This window comes from Fukomys damarensis, unplaced genomic scaffold (genome assembly GCF_012274545.1).
Source record: "Fukomys damarensis isolate Sample0158 unplaced genomic scaffold, DMR_v1.0_HiC HiC_scaffold_37, whole genome shotgun sequence".
Taxonomy (NCBI): domain Eukaryota; kingdom Metazoa; phylum Chordata; class Mammalia; order Rodentia; family Bathyergidae; genus Fukomys; species Fukomys damarensis.
In genome coordinates this window covers 5,077,854-5,096,348 of record NW_022900949.1, presented here as the reverse complement: position 1 = coordinate 5,096,348, position 18,495 = coordinate 5,077,854, and the positions used below count along the sequence as shown (strand labels likewise).

The 18,495-nt window shown below is 39.1% G+C and overlaps 1 protein-coding gene across 2 annotated transcripts; it reads right to left on the bottom strand.

The window, feature by feature from the left end:
• Nucleotides 1–6,762: 6,762 nt before the first annotated feature.
• On the bottom strand, nucleotides 6,763–13,260 carry LOC104869653 (olfactory receptor 7E24). 2 transcript variants are annotated; one of them, XM_010635002.1, is made up of 2 exons: nucleotides 13,242–13,260; nucleotides 6,763–7,705 (listed from the first exon to the last, which is right to left on the bottom strand). In XM_010635002.1, the coding sequence occupies exon 2, from the start codon at nucleotides 7,690–7,692 to the stop codon at nucleotides 6,763–6,765; it is 930 nt and encodes a 309-aa protein (XP_010633304.1). In that variant the 5' UTR covers nucleotides 7,693–7,705; nucleotides 13,242–13,260. The 2 variants fall into 2 exon arrangements, with proteins under 2 accessions (XP_010633304.1, XP_033615221.1); XM_033759330.1 differs by lacking the exon at nucleotides 13,242–13,260 and adding an exon at nucleotides 7,813–7,853.
• Nucleotides 13,261–18,495: the final 5,235 nt, after the last annotated feature.

Genomic DNA, 18,495 nt, shown 5'->3' with positions numbered 1-18,495 from the left:
CTATACTTTAGGCCTCAGAGAATTCTTTTTATCATTTTGAGTGTTCTGATTTTCCTCTTTCAAGGACATAAGAGCTTTCTCAGTCTTTGTACATAATCTATTTGAAGAATTTGAGTTAATCAAAATCACTTGGTGAATTGTAGTTCACCTTGTTTTTGGTGAACTCAAATTTGTATATAGCAGGTTTAAGCACATGCACAAAATCTTAGGATATACTGACCACAAAGGTAGCATTAAGTTCACACCCCACCTGTCAATAATTAAAAATAACAGCTAATAAGCAGTTTTGACATTTCAAATTTAATATATAATAAATTTATTATATAATAAAATATCACTAACATATCTGCTATAAAAACATCTCTCTACTGCTCCTATATTCTACAGCAGCTTGGAAATGTTCTTTACTTTTTCTTTTCATTGAGTTTATTGGTACTTTTTAAGTATACAGTACAGCCATAGAGAATGAGAAACTAGAGTCATTCATAGGAAAATGTATACATATTGAGACCATACTCTTAAGTGAAATAAATAAGACACATATGTGTAAATACCGAATAGTTTCTCTGGTGTGAAAAACTAATAGTGCAAATAAGATACAAATTGTATAACTGACAACGTTCATTACTTTGACCATACACCCTTTTGTATGCAGGTGAAGACACAGGAAACAAAGCCCCCAGGCCCTGGCTGTGTCTGGCCCTTCCTAGTTCTAACCTACTGATTTTCTCATCAAACTTTCTTGATATATAAATTGTATTTCTCTTATTTCAGCTACATGAAGGAAACGGGACACAATTTATGGTCGGGTCACACTGTGATTTTATTGGAAATAGCACATTAAAAAGATACTAAATGAAGTAATGTAAACAGACATCACAACTCAGAGGCAATAGAAAAAGCTACATTAAGTTTTGTAAACACAACTGTGAATAACGTAAACACGCCTCTTCTGTAAAATGGGGAGCAGAAATACCTACCTTTTATGGCTGCTGTAAGAAAATCTTTTAAAAGTCATTGAATTTTCATCACTGCTGGTTCTAATTTAGTGATATAATCATCTGGGGGTGTTTAGAAATGTATGGATACTCTAGACTTCTGCCACTAAAGTTAATCATAATATTTACACTTCAATATTTTGTGTTACTTTCTTAAGCAAGATTTGAAAACCACTCCCTTAGAATGACATCTGGTATTCTTAAAAGGCCCAATTAATATTATATTTATAGATATGAACATGTAAATATTTAATAATATTTACATCAGCATTAATATCTTTAGAACTCTGAACAATTACCTAAGAAAGTTGAACACTTGGGATCTCTCCATAATTTCATAATTCTGCTTTCTTGTCTTCAGAGAATTCTGTGTGGTGAATTTTATGGGCAGATTTTGCTGTTAGTTTTCCAGGTCAATGTGAATTTATGATACCACGAGGAGTTTTCTTAAAAACTTATTCTAAAAGTACCTAAAATTAATGTAAGTAATGTATAAGAAAACACCTTTGTCCCCCAAATAGATTAGGTTACAATCACAACAATTAAATCTCCTTTAACTAGTACACAGCGTTATGTGAAAGGGAGAGACTTCATTTAACCTTAGGTTTATTACTATAACAATCTTATCTAAATTTTTGTGTCTCTCTCCCTGGCACTGAAATAAAAAGATATTGGTGGAGGAGGATGTATTTCTGATTTCCAAAACTTAATGCTGGTTAAAATCTCACAATTTTTCCAATAATAATCAGTCACTTATATTTCTTCAGAAATACCTTCGAAATTTTCATGCGGTCTGTCCAGTGATGAGCTCATCATACTAACACACAAAGTCATGTCATCCTCATACAGGAAATAACATTGTCATCTTGTTTCAGAGGCACAGTGGAGCTTGTGCCGAGGGAAGGTGCTGAGGAAATGAATAATTAATCCCGTATCATTGACCCACACAAACAGGCTGACTGGATGTGAAACTCTCCTACACTCCATGCTCACACTGCTTGAAAAAAATTAAAATAGCATTCATCTTCACATGTGTGGCAACTGAAGGAAGTTATTTAACCCTTATGAGAATTTTTTAAATAAATAACTACACCTCAAACACATAGGAAGTGTTCTGATAAACATTGTAATCTGTATTCAAATGGTAAGGGTGCGCGGACTGATATGAAGTTCTACACCACATCTCAGCCCGAGGCACACATTCACCTGCTCCCTACTCTTTATGATCTTATAGTAAGATTAAGTATCTCTGCTGTCTTTTTGAAAAATAAGTGGAGCTGAAAGGATTATAAAATAAATGGAAAGATCCTGTCCGATGCACTAAAAGTTTTCGTTGTTTCCAACCCCACAGAAAGATACAAACGGAAGGAGAAATTTCATAACTCAGTTGTATATGAGATAATTTTGAACTGAGCCCAAGACAAGACCACCCCAGTTTGAGACTGTGTAAAAGAATTGTAATCATGGGAAGGGAGGGAGGAGCTGCAAAATCATCCTGTAGTGACAGCAGGAGGGAAATCTGTGCTGAATGGCAGAGGGACTGCTCTCAGAGATCTTTGCCTGTTGTCTGTTTCTGTCTTTGGTGGATGGAGCTGGGAACATTCACTGCTCTGCTCAGTGAGCTTTCAAGAACCCACAAAAGTCATAGAAAATGAGTAAGGGGTCTCTTTCAGAAGCCGCAAAAGAATTGCATATCTTCCTGCGTTGGAGGAGAACCTGCCTGAATTATTTCTCTATGATGCCCTTTGTCTCTAACCAGGCAGCCCAATTCACTAGACTCGTCTCTCCACCTATTGACCCATTGTAAGATCCATTAAATGATGGACTCTGCTATTTTCTATAAGCAAGACTGTGGATACTTATACCTTCTAGAATAAAATCCACATGAAATAAAAGACCCTACATAAAACACCTACGTCAGTGCCTAAGATATAGGAAGCCCTCAAAACAAGTTCATGATGTTATGGTTATTATCCTTCTCTCTGAAATTCTTACAGTCACCTTCCTAATCCTTTTGGAGTGCTTTGGAATCACTGAAAAAGACACATTTTCTCCTTCCATGAGTGAAACATCCTCGAGAAGGGGAAACAGGATGTGTAGAAAACACATTTGAAATAATAATTCATCTTACCCTGCTAAGACCAAAAACACGAAAGTCCCATTCCTCATAACTGATACTTTTCATACTTGTACCTTCCCACTGGGCACCCAAACTGTCATGTTTGTCCTCATGGTAAAGAAACAACGCTTGCAAGGATCCTTCCATATCCATCAGGTCCATCTGCACTTACTGGGTGATGCTGTTTCTCTTTTGGGTCATAGTCAAGGAGAGCAGACCCAAAGACATTCCTTTGCCTGCAGCCCAAAGAATCCTCCGTCTCTGTCCTCAGGATTGAAATTAATAAAAAGTTAATTAGGAGCTTCCTGATGCAGACAACCATGGGGCTGGGACATGAGTGTGGAGGTTGGTGGACTGGAGTCACCAAGGTGAAGGTGTTGGAGACACAGGGTGATTATTGAGTAGTGTATGACCTTGGGGCCCAATGCACAGAACTTTTAATTAGCCAAATTGGTCTGTGACATCCCAGTCTCCAAGGATTTTCTAACATTAATGTAAGAAGGAGAAAGAAAGAAAATAAATGTCCACCAGAGATTTTGGGATTGTGATCCCTTCTGCCATGGCTTTGTTGCCCAGAACTGCTTTTGCTACTCTAGCTCACTTCTGGTTCCAAACTAAATTTAGGAATATTTTTTCAAGTTCTGTGAGATAGTTTATTAGTATTTTGCTTGGGATGGCATTAAATCTGTATGACAATTTTGGGAGTATGGCCATTTTCACTATGTTGGTTCTTCCTACCCAAGAACAAGGGATGTCTTTCTATTTTCTGAAATCCTCTTCAATCTCCTTTATCACAGTAATGCATTTTTCAGTGTAGCGATCTTTAACTTCCTTTGTTAGATTGATTCCTAAGTACTTCATTATCTATGCTGTTGTGAAAGTTGTGGTTTCCCTAATATCTCTCTCAGATTGGTTCTTACTGTTGTACAGGAACGCTACTGATTATTGAATGTTGACTTTGGATGTAGTTCCAGGACCAAATTTGGTTATTAAGTCTAGAAGTCTTTTGGAGGAATATTTGGGGTCTTCTATGTAGAGTATCACGTTGTCTGCAAATAATGGTGACTGGACTTCATTTCCTGTCTCTATTCCTTTTATTTATTTCTCTTGTCTACTTGCTGTGGCTAGTGTTTTCAGGGCTATATTGAACAGGAGTAGTAATAGTGATTATCCTTGTCTTATTCCTGATTAAAGAGTGAAAGTTTTCAGGTTTTGCATCAATTAGTATTAAGTTGTCTGTTGCCTTATAATAGAAAACTGTTGTCAGATTGAGATAAAAACCATCTGATCCAATTTTCTGTAGGGTATTTATCCTGAGGAATTACTAACAGAGTAAAGAGACAACCCAAGTGGGGAAAAATTTTGCCAGTTATTCCTCAGACAAAGGACTACTATCTAGAATAAATAAAAAATGGAAAAATATCAGGCTTCCAAACTAAAAGGCCCAATGCAAAAATTGACATCTGAGATGAATACATACTTGTCAGCTGCAGAACAACAAAGGGAAAATAAATAGATGAAAAATTGCTTAACACCAATGGTCATTCAAACTAAAACAACACTGAGATTCCCCTCACCAAAGTAGAAATGGCTTCTGTGAAGAAAGCAACCAATAATAAGTGTTGGATGGGCTGTGGGGGGAAAGAAATCATTCACTATTCATGGGAGTGTAGACTGGTGCAACCACAATGAATATCAACTGGAGAATGGATAAAGAAATTGTGTGTGTGTGTTTTTTTTTATAAAATGGAGTACTACTCAGGATAAAGAAGAAGCTATAGATAGTTATAGATAAGTGGATGCACATTGAGACCATACTCAAGTGAAATTGATAAGACACACGTGTAAATATGGAAGTTTCTCTTGTATGAAAAACTAAAAGTGTAAATAAGGATCAAAATGATATTATGTAATAGGAAAAAAAAGATCTAAAAGCATAGAGCAAGTGGGAGAGGTAGGAGAGGGGTAAAAAGGGAAAAGAAAAAATAATTGAAAAGGAAAAACATGGAAACAATGTCTTTGTAAATAGGGAAAGGTGGAGTGGGTGAAGGGAGGGCAGGTGTGTGGGGGAAAATAAGATCCAAGAGAAGTCATGTAAAGGTGCAAAATCCCAATGATGACTGTAACTGCACTGTATACCTAAAATGTACCAATAAAATTCATTTTAAAAATAATGGAAATACCTCAAAAAACTAGCACAAGAAGTCCCATTTAACCTAGCTATTCCTCTGCTGAGTATCTCCCCAAAAGAATTAAAAGAATCTTACCACAGTGATATATGATCACCCATGTTTATGGTGGCACAGTTTGTAATTGCTAAGACTTGGAAACAGCCCAGTTGCCCATGGACTGGAGACTGGATAAAGAAGATGTGGGGTTGTTTCTAAAATGGAGTATACTCAGCCATGAAGAACGAGCAACTAGAGATATTTATAGCTAAATAGATGCACATTGAGGTCGTACTATTAAGTGAAATTAAGAAGACACATGTTGAAGTACCCAATAATTTCTGTGGTGTGAAAAACTAAAATTGTAAATAAGGATTTAAAAGTCTGCATAAATAGGGAGGGGAGGTGGGGTTTAAGTGAGGGCAGGGGGATGGTGAAAAATTGACAACAAGATATATCACGTAAAGGTTCAAATTCCCATTCACAAATGTCATCCTATTGTATATCTAAAATTTACCAATAAAATTAATGAATAAAAAAATCAGATGTTGCTTAAAATAATATGAGTTGTAAAGCAAAATGTCCAGTTTGTGATCCATCAGGTAAACGAAAAGCAAAGCCTATAAGAGGTAACATCTCACACCTGTTATAACATTTGTTACCAAAGATGGAGGACAATTGCTGATGAGGGTATGGAGAAAAGAAATCCCTGCCCAGACTTCGTAAGTGGACTGTATGCTTTAAAAGTACCAGTTAACTCACCGAAAAACGTCCTTGTACGATGACCATGTACCCTTATACAACCTCCGTGGACTGATGCATTCAGATAATAAATATCCAAACTGGACCGTGTCAACCCAATTTTAAGGACTTCTGAAATGTAATGGAAGTTGATGAAAAAATGAACGCCCACCAAAGAATGGAGCTCTGCCTCTACTCGGGAGGAATCTCAAATGTAGTTTCACATTCTTTTCCATTTACAAAATATCCTGATGGTGGTGAACACCTGTGATCTTAGCATTCACGAGTGGGCAGGGGAATCACTTTGAGCTGATGGCAGGCCTGGAAGACCTGGCGAGTTCACAGCCACCCTGAAATACAGTGAGACACTGCCTAAAACAGTCCTCAGTGTTTTATTTCCAGTGTTCGTTGTGGTGAGACAAACAAGTAAATGTGTAATTATAATGAGGTTTAAACACAGCTGAGTGGTATTAATTGCATCATCACTTTTGTACAATCAAAAATGCTGACCATCTTTCATATCCACAACTGAAACTTTTCAGTCATGAATAAAATCTAAATTCCACCAGCTCCCAATCAGCTATGATTCTCACATGAATCACAAAAAAGAAACGGAAGACATCAGTCTTCTGAGATCATATGTGAAATAAGATAGTGTTCGCAGGTGAGTTAGGGTTATTAAATTTTTCCACATTTTCAAAAATGATACCCCAAATGGATGCCAAATAACCTGAGATTAGACTTTGAAACGTTGGAGCCTCTTCAAGGCACTAGTGATGTCCCTGTTCCTCAGGCTGTAGATGAAGGGATTCAGCATAGGGGTGACCACAGTGTACATCAGTGAGGCCACCATGCCCTTCCTGGGAGAATATGACACAGCTGAACCAAGGTACTCTCCAATAGCTGTCCCATAAAATAAGCAAACAACTGACAGGTGAGAACTACAGGTAGAGCAGGCTTTGTACCTCCCACTTGATGATGATATTTTTAGAATGGAGGAAACAATCTTACAGTAAGAGAAAATGATGGCTGATATGGGGAAAAAGCCTAATATGGCTCCAACCAAATATGTGACCAGGTTTTTGATCAAAGTATCAGAACATGAAAGGCTAAATAACTGACTAGGATGGCAGAAGAAATTAGCAATTTCCACATCCCTGAAGCAGGTGAATTGCAAGGCAACTAAATTGTGCAGCTGAGAGTCCAAAAGGCTAATAAAGACACACACCAAAAGTAGGAAGACGCAGAGGCGAGGATTCATAATGACTACATAGTGCAGGGGGTGGCAGATGGCCAGAAACCGGTCATAGGCCATCACAGTCAGAAGCATGCCATCCATGCATCCAAACATTAAAAGTACAGACATCTGGGAGAGGCATCCCACGAAGGAGATGACTCTGCTGTGAGCTGAGATGTCCACAATCATCCTCGGGACCGTGGTGGAGGTGAAGCAGATGTCAGCCAAGGACAGGTTGGAGAGGAAGAAGTACATGGGGGTGTGGAGGTGGGAGTCAGAGCTGACGGCCAGGATGATGAGCAGGTTCCCGAGCACCGTGACCAGGTACATGGACAGGAACAGTCCGATGAGGACGGGCTGCAGGTCTGGGTCCTCTGAGAAGCTCATGAGATGGAATTCTAAGATGTTGGTTAGATTATCTGTTTTCATAGTGGTTGAATACCTTTTCAAAAAATTGTTCAAAAAATTGAGTTAATAAGTAGTACACATGATTCTGCTATAAATTCAAGTATTCACAAGCAAAAGTAATCCCACATGAGGACTATACACCTTACAACATAGTGGTCCACTGTGGTAAAACCCATTCTGAGGAGCCCTTTCCTTCTAGGGTTATTTGTTACCCATCTCCTTCTGTGCTCTCTCACTTTAGAGACACTCTAGCGGCCAGGTTAGAACACTCACGTTCAGAACTCTGTGACCCCAATACAATACAGCAAACTCTTTTTCAAAATAAGAGCATATGATTCTATTGGAAGAAATCTCATAGACTTTTAAATATACCTTATTCTATTTTCAGAAAACTAGATAATTTCTCTTGACCTGTGATGTCTGTAATCACTGTAACATCTAGGATGACATTATCTGAATATTCAATTATAGTTACTAGTTCATAATAAAAATGCATAGCATTGAGCCAGTTATCTCCCAGGAAGTTTTCAACACTCAATTGTTTTCTTATTTCTATCTTTCAAAGATAGAAGAGCTCACTCAGTCTTTGTTACATACAACTTATTTAATATGTAACTCCTTGCTTTCCTATGGCGAATGTAAATTTGTATAACATAGATCGTAATATACACACATAATCTTCTGACGTAGTAACGTGAACGTAGCATTAGTGTATATGATACCTGTCGAAGATTAAAATAATAAGTGATAAGAAGTACATGTGTCATTTAAAATTTTATACAGGTTTATTTAATCACTCCATAAATATATAATATGTAGGATATCTCTTTGTTCTTTTTTAATATTCTATGTTCTATGGTAGCATGGTAAAATGCTGTTTTGTTTCTCTGATACTAAATCCAAGGAAAACATTTGAAATTAGGAAAGTCCCAAAGCCCAGAGTGATTCTGAACCTTGCTATTTCTGATTGACAGATTTTTCACATCAGTCTTTCCCGATGTATGATTTGTATTTCTCTTATTTTAACTACAGGAGGGAAACTGGGACACTTCGTTTCATCAGACCACACTTTACTTTGGGAAAGTGCAAAAAGAAGTGCACAAAATTATATTACATACCTTAAAAGTCAACTGCAAAAGAAAAAGTGTGTAAAATAACATAAACATACCTGTAAGTAAAGTAATTACCCTGCAATTATAAAATGGTGATAACATTCACCTCCCTTATATGTTTGCTATACAACAGTTTTGAAAATGTGTTATTTCTATCACCTCTGATCAATGGTAGATAGATAGATAGACAGATAGATAGATTGATAGATAGATAGATGATCCATAGATGGATACACATTTCTAAATCCCCACACACACTAGCCTCAGACTTGTGCATCTTTCCCTGTCCTACATGTAGGAGATATTTTTCTGATTTCCAACAAATAATACATGTGAAATTTCGCTCTTTTTTGAAAAGTCGGACATGATCACTTACATCAGCTTATTTTTGACAAATATCTCAAAATATGCCTGCAGTCTGTCCAGCAATTATCTCATTAAGACAAGACACAAGGAAATGTCATCATCATTCAGGAAACAACAGGAACGTTTTGCTCCCGTGGAGGACACAGCTTCCTGGCAGGGGATTCAGGAAATGAGCACTTAGCCCTGCATCTCTGACTTGCTGCCACACACAGATTGTGTGGATGTCTCCACCTCTCTGTGCTCTCACTGCTTAAGGAAAATAAGAGAATAGCACCGATCTCCACATGTGTATCAACTAAAGAATGTTTGGAAATTAAGCATACCGTGACAGGCCTGCCTAGAAAAGAGCTGCACAGGCACACAAGCTTCATCCAGAGGCCCTGCCACTCCATCAGTAAGTGTGAGCAGACTGCAGGGAGCGGGTGTGTGGACCACAGTGGTGTGGCTGCAGGCGGATCCCAGCCAGGACCCCACCCTGACCCCACAGTGCTGGGCACACAGGTCCAAGGCACAGACCCAATAGAAAAGAGCTGCAGGGCACACACTCTTCAGCCAGAGACTCATCGTATGATCGGCCACAGCAAAGGGCCCACCTGGAAAAGAACTACACAGACACACCAGCAACATCCAGAGGCTCACCCTGATACCGTAGATGAGTGCACGGAGATCCTAGCCAGAAGACCATACAGACAACAGGATCTGGGGTACAGACCCCCCAGCCAAAGGCCCTCCCAGACAACAGCTACATAAGGGCCCCAGCAAAAAGCAGACATAGATGCCATCCCAAGTGTGCAAAGGCCCCAGCCAGAAGCCTGCCTAGACGACAGGTCAGCAAAGGGATCTAGAAGTCTACCGATCTAAACTCAGGAATTGGTGTACTGGTGAGTAGCAGAGTATAAAGGCTGCTTGGCGGCTTGCTGAGAGTTGAAGACCACAGATGAGCAAAAGGTTGCCTCAACAGAGGCACAGCAGGCTGTATCTGCTGAAATGAGAAGACACAGAAATAATTCTAAAAGCCAGACTTCCAGATCACCTAAGGCGACCCCAAAGGGCAACAAGATGGAAAAATCGGACACTCAACCACCAGGACTCCCTGAAATGGCATTAAAAGCTGACCTGCAAAAATGAAATAAAAATTTTTCAGATAACAGCACAGATTGTGCCCGTAATACAAGACATGATTAATAAAACTAGAGTGGACACAGATTTTAAAAATACAGAAGCTGAGAAACATGTAATCCCAACATAAGAAATAAATAGAATCCATAAAACAGGTGCAAACAGACTTCTAGGAGATTAAAAACTCCATTGAAATTTCCATCGGCAGAATGAGCCAATGTGAGGGACAGAATTTTGGATATAGAACATAGGATTGCAATTAGTGACCAGGAAAAGAAAAATTTCATTAAAATAGTAAGTGACCATGAGAAATCAATCCAGCAGCTTCTAGATGATTCAATGAAGAATAACATAAGACTGATCAGAGTCAATGAAGAAACAGGAGACAGTACAGACAAAATTTTTTAAAAAACTTCACAGAAGTAATAGCAGAAAATCTCCCATATAGGGGAAAAGAACTTGACATACAGATAAGTGATGTTTATATGATTCCAACTAGCCACAAAAAATCTATAAATAGACATATAATAGATAAGTTTCCCGAAACCCCACAGAACAACAAAATTCTACAAGCAGTTAGAGAATAGAAACAAATCACATACAAAGAAAAACCCATCAGAATCAACCAAACTTCTCAACACAAACCCACAAGGCAAGAACAGAATGGAGTGAAATATTTCAAGCCCCAAAGAAAATCAACACCCAACCCAGACTGATGTACCCTGCAAAACTATCTTTCAAAATTGATGGAGAATAAGATATTTTTGTGACAATGAGCACCTTAGAAACTTCACCAATACCAAATCAGCACTCCAAAGAATTTTAAACAATATCCTATGAAAAGACAATGAGGATCACCACCCCAGGAAGCCCAGCAGAATGAATCCATCACACATGACAAGAAATTAAATGCAAAGGGGAAAATCCAACAAAAAGAAAAAGTCATGACAAGGGTAAGTCAAAACATATCAGATATAACCATCAATGTTAATTGTCTCAATTCACGATTCAAAAAGAAATAGACTGGCAGAATGGGTCAAGAAGCAAGATCCAACAATATGCCACATAAGAGAAACTCATCAACGAAAAAGTTAAAGGGTGGAAAATGATAATCCATGCAGCAGGCAAAGAAGCAGAAATAGCAAGTAAATATATGAAAAAATGTTCAATATCACCAGTCATTCAAGAGATACAGATGAAAACAACACTGAGATTCCACCTCACCCAGGAAGAATGGCTGCTCGCATGAAATCAACCAATAACAAATGCTGGCAGGGCTGTGGGGAAAGACCAACCCTGCTCCACTGCTGGTGGGGGTGCAGACCGGTGCGAACACTGTGGAAATCAGTACGGAGACACCTCACAGAACTACATTTGTAGGTCCCATTTGACCCAGACATCCCCTTGCTGGGTATTTTTCCCAAAGAATTAAAAGAATCATACCACAGTGATATATGCTCACCCATGTTCATAGCAGCACAATTTGTGTTAGCTAAAACTTGGAAATAGCCCAAATGCCCATTAACTGGAGAATGGATAAAGAAGATATGGTGTTTCTATAAAATGGAGCACTACTCAGCCATAAAGAATGAGAAGCTATAGACATTTATAGCTAAATGGATGCACACTGAGGTGATACTCAAGTGAAACACATAGGACACATATGTGTAAATACTGAATAGCTTCTCTGGTGTGAGAAACAAAGTGTAAGTAAGGACTAAAAGGTATAACAGATGATGTGAAATAGGAAGAAACGGTGCAAAGCTGAGGGGAATTGCGTGGGGTTGGGAAAAAGAAAGACGAGAATGGAATTAATATGAGAAAAAGAAAAAATAGAAGCAAAGTCTTTGTAGATAGGGAGGCGTGGAGGGGTTGAAGGGAGGACAGGGGAATGGGGAAATAATAAGAACCAAAATGGATTACGTAAAGGTGCAAATTTCCAGTGATGAATGTCATTATATTGTGTATCTTAAATGTACAAATAATATTAATTTTAAAAATAAATTAAGAGTCATCAATATGAGTTTCTGTTTTTAAAGTAAGGAGCTCCTTCCTTATCCAAGGAGGAAGCTACTGATAAGCAGTTCACTGTGTTCAAATGGTGCAAGAACGTGGAATGATGTGAATTCCTGTAAGCCTCTCAACATGAGGCATACGTTCACCTGTTTCCTTTTCTGTGTGCCCTTTGTTTAAACCTGTGCATATCTCTGCTGAGCTTTTGAATCGTGGATGAAGATGCAATAAATGGGTCCGTGATATGGACACAAAGAAGAGCTGTTTTATAGTCTCTTCATCTATGGGGTATTCAAGGAAGGAACAGACATGCATGCAGGAGCTTACCAAGCATGCTGAGGAAGGGCACTTATTGAGACTAAGGAAAAATCCTTTCAGTGTTTGACAGAAGTTTTATTCCTGCTGCCCCCTCTGTGCCAAACAAGGTCTAGGCTCTGGGGAAGCAGATTTCAGGACCGCGTATCATCGCTCTCTAAATATATGCCTGTAATTACACAAACACAAAAAGAAAATGTGCTGCTACAGAAACAGGAAAAGGGTAACTTCCAGTCACAGGATATAGTTAGCATGCAGGTTATCTTTATCAAGTAAATTTTATTCTTCTCTAATGTTAGTCGCATTAGACTTACATGCAACCTTCCTCTTAGGTATCAGAGAACTGAACTCAGCTTTGCCTCAAAGATATAAACAACCTTCCCGCGTCCAGAAATACTGACTGGAGCTAGAAGGACCACAAGTTAAATTCACAGATGCTGTCAAATGTGCTGAAATTTTACACTGATTCCCAAGCCACTGAAAAATGTAAGAAGAGGCTCGGAAGTCTTCACCATGGGTACATTTCAGATACATTTCAACTCCCTTTTTCCTAAACGGAAATGAAGTCAAGATGAGGCATCCCCATTTGAAACTGTGGAAAACAATTTCAGGCGTGGAGAAGGATGTGGGAAGCCCCACAGATACCTGGCAGTGTGAGAGCCAGGACGTCTGTTCTGAATTATAGCGAGAGAGTATATGAGTTTGTTCCGATGGAAAGCCCTTGAAAATACTTGTGCTTCTTTCCCTATTGAATTAGTGAAAATCTATGTAAAATCCTGATGGGAGACACTTCTCTGATTGCCTACGAATAGCATACGTAGAATTGAGCATCTCGTGAGTGTATGTCCTTTCTGGGATGCTTGGCTGTGACCCATCACCGTCTTTCCTGTGGTGGATGCAGCTGGTGCCTCCTACTGCTCGGTTCTGGGATCTCTGGGGAACCACTGCCAGGACGGGAGCGGGGGTCACAGACTCCCTTCCTCCAGTGACAGCGAAGGAAAATGTCCGCTTGTCCTATTTAGAAGGGCTCGACTGCCAGGACTCATCCTCCTACGATGCCGTGCGTCTGTAATCAGACAGAACAACGTAAATATGGCTTCACTTTTTATACCTAGCAGCCTGCTGTGGGTTTCTTCACAACAACAAGTCCATTTTCCAGCACAAGCACTCGTAATGACAGGAAGACGAAACCAGTGAGATGGAATGCTCTGCACGGAACGCACCGCTCAGGGCCGAGTCCAGGAAGCCCTCGGTATCAGTTCACGGGGCTGTGCTCGCTGTAGGCCTCCTCTACATCCTCAGCATCGCCCTCAGTGTCCTTTCCCGGTGCTTAGGCAACACTACGGCAGGACGCAGTTTCTTCTGCTGTGGTGAGAAACCCATGGGAAGCAGAAATAGGGCTGCAGAAACCAAATTTAACATAATCATCCTGCTTTCCCACTACACCCTAAACCACACAATTTGTATTTCACAAAACCGATATGCTTCATGTTTGTACTGTTCCATCTCTCTACCCAAGCTGTCGTTTTGTCTGCATGAAACGGAAACTATATTTTCAAGGGTCTTTCCTCATTCCACGAGGTCCCTCTGCACTTACCGGGTGATGCTGTTTCCCTGGCAGTCACAGTCAGGATGAAAACAACAAAAGATCCTCCTATGTCTGCTGCCCGGTGAAGGCTGAGGCTCTGATCTCAGTATTCAATTGACACAGACAGACCGAAGCCTCCTGTGCAGGCCACCATGGGAGCTTGGACACAGGTACGGGACTCACTGGACTGCAGTCACCACACCGAAGGGTCGGAGGCACAAGCTGACTGCTGACGAGTATATGACTGTGGAGGCTCAATACACAGAGTCCATAATTAGCGAAATTGGTCCCTGAAGTCCCAACCTCTATGGGCTTCCAAAGACCAAAGGCAAACAGAGAGAAAATGAAAACAAATGTCCAAAAGAGGGTTTAGGCTTTTCCTGTACTCAGGTGAAACTGGTGTGATCTAATCACTTCTCTCATTGATGTGTAATTTTAAATGTCCATCTGCTTTAGTTCCTCGTTGGAGAAAAATAGATAAAACAAAAACTCACACTTTTAACCATATTAAGTACACACCTCCATGACCTTGATCAGATTTACATTGTTGTAAAATACTCAACACATTACATATTTAGGATCTTTTCCAAAATGCAAACTTCTAATCCATTTTAAAATTCCCCATCATGCCACCAGTATTACACTAGTAGAAACAAGAAGAATTAAGAGTTTTTATAAAATTTCCACCAGATTCCTCTTAGACCTCCTAAGCAAAATTTTCAGTGTCAGAATAGAAAATGAACATTCAACACAATAAAACTCAATAGTGTTCCCATATACCTGCAATGAACTTGCCAAGAAAGAAGTCAAGAAAACAATTCCATTTGCAATAACTTAAATAAAATATTGAAGCTTAGCAATTAAATTAAAAAGGAAATAAAAGACCTCTATAATAAAGATTATAGTATCCTGAAAAAAGGAAAGAAAGGACATTAGGTAAATAACAGGCATGATTTTAACCTGAATATGCAGAAACAATTTTGTCCAATGGCCATATTACCAAAATGGCATATAGATTTATAGCAATTTAAAATGAACAATTTTCTTTGCAGAATTAGAAAAAAATAATTCTAAAAAATTTATTGTACCAAATAAAACCAGAATAGCTAGAGATAATCATGAGCCAGCTGGAGATTTAGCTCAGTGGTTCTGCCACCTGCTTCGCAAGCATCAAAATGGATCAAAGATCTAAATATGGAAATAGAAGCACTAAATCTCCTGTAAGGAAGAATAGTTGGACTCATGACAACCTAGGTATCGGCAAAGGTGTTATGAACAAAACTCCAGTTGCACGGGAAATATTACAAAAAAATCAACAACTTGGATCTCATCTTATTAAAAAGCTTTTGCACAGCAAAAATCAACAACAGAGTGAAGAGACAACTCACAGAGTGGGGAAGACTTTTGCCAGCTGTTCCTCAGACAAAAGACTAATATTGAGACAAAACAGAGCACTGGTAAAGTCAAACTCCCACTTAGCCATCGAATATGGCCATTGTAGACTAATGCATGCTTCTTAAATGGAGAAATGCAAGTGGCAAATAAATTTATGAAAATATGTTTAACACCACTGGACATTTGAGAGATTCCAATTAAAACAATGCTGAGATTTCATCTCACTCCCGAACAAATGGTTATTATGAAGAAATCAACCAATTGGTGGGAGTGAGACTGTATTCCTATTTAGAAGGGCTCGACTGCCAGGACTCATCCTCCTACGATGCCGTGCGTCTGTAATCAGACAGAACAACGTAAATATGGCTTCACTTTTTATACCTAGCAGCCTGCTGTGGGTTTCTTCACAACAACAAGTCCATTTTCCAGCACAAGCACTCGTAATGACAGGAAGACGAAACCAGTGAGATGGAATGCTCTGCACGGAACGCACCGCTCAGGGCCGAGTCCAGGAAGCCCTCGGTATCAGTTCACGGGGCTGTGCTCGCTGTAGGCCTCCTCTACATCCTCAGCATCGCCTTCAGTGTCCTTTCCCGGTGCTTAGGCAACACTATGGCAGGACACGGTTTTTCTTCTGCTGTGGTGAGAAACCCATGGGAAGCAGAAATAGGGCTGCAGAAACCAAATTTAACATAATCATCCTGCTTTCCCACTACACCCTAAACCACACAATTTGTATTTCACAAAACCGATATGCTTCATGTTTGTACTGTTCCATCTCTCTACCCAAGCTGTCGTTTTGTCTGCATGAAACGGAAACTATATTTTCAAGGGTCTTTCCTCATTCCACGAGGTCCCTCTGCACTTACCGGATAATGCTGTTTCCCTGGCAGTCACAGTCAGGATGAAAACAACAAAAGATCCTCCTATGTCTGCTGCCCGGTGAAGGCTGAGGCTCTGATCTCAGTATTCAATTGACACAGACAGACCGAAGCCTCCTGTGCAGGCCACCATGGGAGCTTGGACACAGGTACGGGACTCACTGGACTGCAGTCACCACACCGAAGGGTCGGAGGCACAAGCTGACTGTTGACGAGTATATGACTGTGGAGGCTCAATACACAGAGTCCATAATTAGCCAAATTGGTCCCTGAACTCCCAACCTCTATGGGCTTCCAAAGACCAAAGGCAAACAGAGAGAAAATGAAAACAAATGTCCAAAAGAGGGTTTAGGCTTTTCCTGTACTCAGGTGAAACTGGTGTGATCTAATCACTTCTCTCATTGATGTGTAATTTTAAATGTCCATCTGCTTTAGTTCCTCGTTGGAGAAAAATAGATAAAACAAAAACTCACACTTTTAACCATATTAAGTACACACCTCCATGACCTTGATCAGATTTACATTGTTGTAAAATACTCAACACATTACATATTTAGGATCTTTTCACTTTCCAAAATGCAAACTTCTAATCCATTTTAAAATTCCCCATCATGCCACCAGTATTACACTAGTAGAAACAAGAAGAATTAAGAGTTTTTATAAAATTTCCACCAGATTCCTCTTAGACCTCCTAAGCAAAATTTTCAGTGTCAGAATAGAAAATGAACATTCAACACAATAAAACTCAATAGTGTTCCCATATACCTGCAATGAACTTGCCAAGAAAGAAGTCAAGAAAACAATTCCATTTGCAATAACTTAAATAAAATATTGAAGCTTAGCAATTAAATTAAAAAGGAAATAAAAGACCTCTATAATAAAGATTATAGTATCCTGAAAAAAAGAAAGAAAGGACATTAGGTAAATAACAGGCATGATTTTAACCTGAATATGCAGAAACAATTTTGTCCAATGGCCATATTACCAAAATGGCATACAGATTTATAGCAATTTAAAATGAACAATTTTCTTTGCAGAATTAGAAAAAAATAATTCTAAAAAATTTATTGTACCAAATAAAACCAGAATAGCTAGAGATAATCATGAGCCAGCTGGAGATTTAGCTCAGTGGTTCTGCCACCTGCTTCGCAAGCATCAAAATGGATCAAAGATCTAAATATGGAAATAGAAGCACTAAATCTCCTGTAAGGAAGAATAGTTGGACTCATGACAACCTAGGTATCGGCAAAGGTGTTATGAACAAAACTCCAGTTGCACGGGAAATATTACAAAAAAATCAACAACTTGGATCTCATCTTATTAAAAAGCTTTTGCACAGCAAAAATCAACAACAGAGTGAAGAGACAACTCACAGAGTGGGGAAGACTTTTGCCAGCTGTTCCTCAGACAAAAGACTAATATTGAGACAAAACAGAGCACTGGTAAAGTCAAACTCCCACTTAGCCATCGAATATGGCCATTGTAGACTAATGCATGCTTCTTAAATGGAGAAATGCAAGCGGCAAATAAATTTATGAAAATATGTTTAACACCACTGGACATTCGAGAGATTCCAATTAAAACAATGCTGAGATTTCATCTCACTCCCGAACAAATGGTTATTATCAAGAAATCAACCAATTGGTGGGAGTGAGACTGTAACAACCGCTATGGAAATCAATATGGAGATACCTCAAAGAGCTGGGACTAGAGGTTCCATTTGACCCAGCCATCCCTCTGCTGGGTATCTTTCCAAAAGAACTAAAAGAATCATATCACAGAGATATATGCACACCCATGTTTATAGTAGCACAGCCTGTAATAGCTAAAACTTGGAAACAGCCCATTTGCCCATCAGTTGGAAACTGGATAAAGAAGATGTGGTTTTTCTATTAAATGGAATATTACTCAGCCACAAAGAATGAGAAATTAGATTCATTCATAGGAAAAGTGATACATATTGAGGATATACTCCTAAGTGAAATAAATAAGTCACACATGTGCAAATACTGAATAGCTTCTCTAGTGTGAAAAA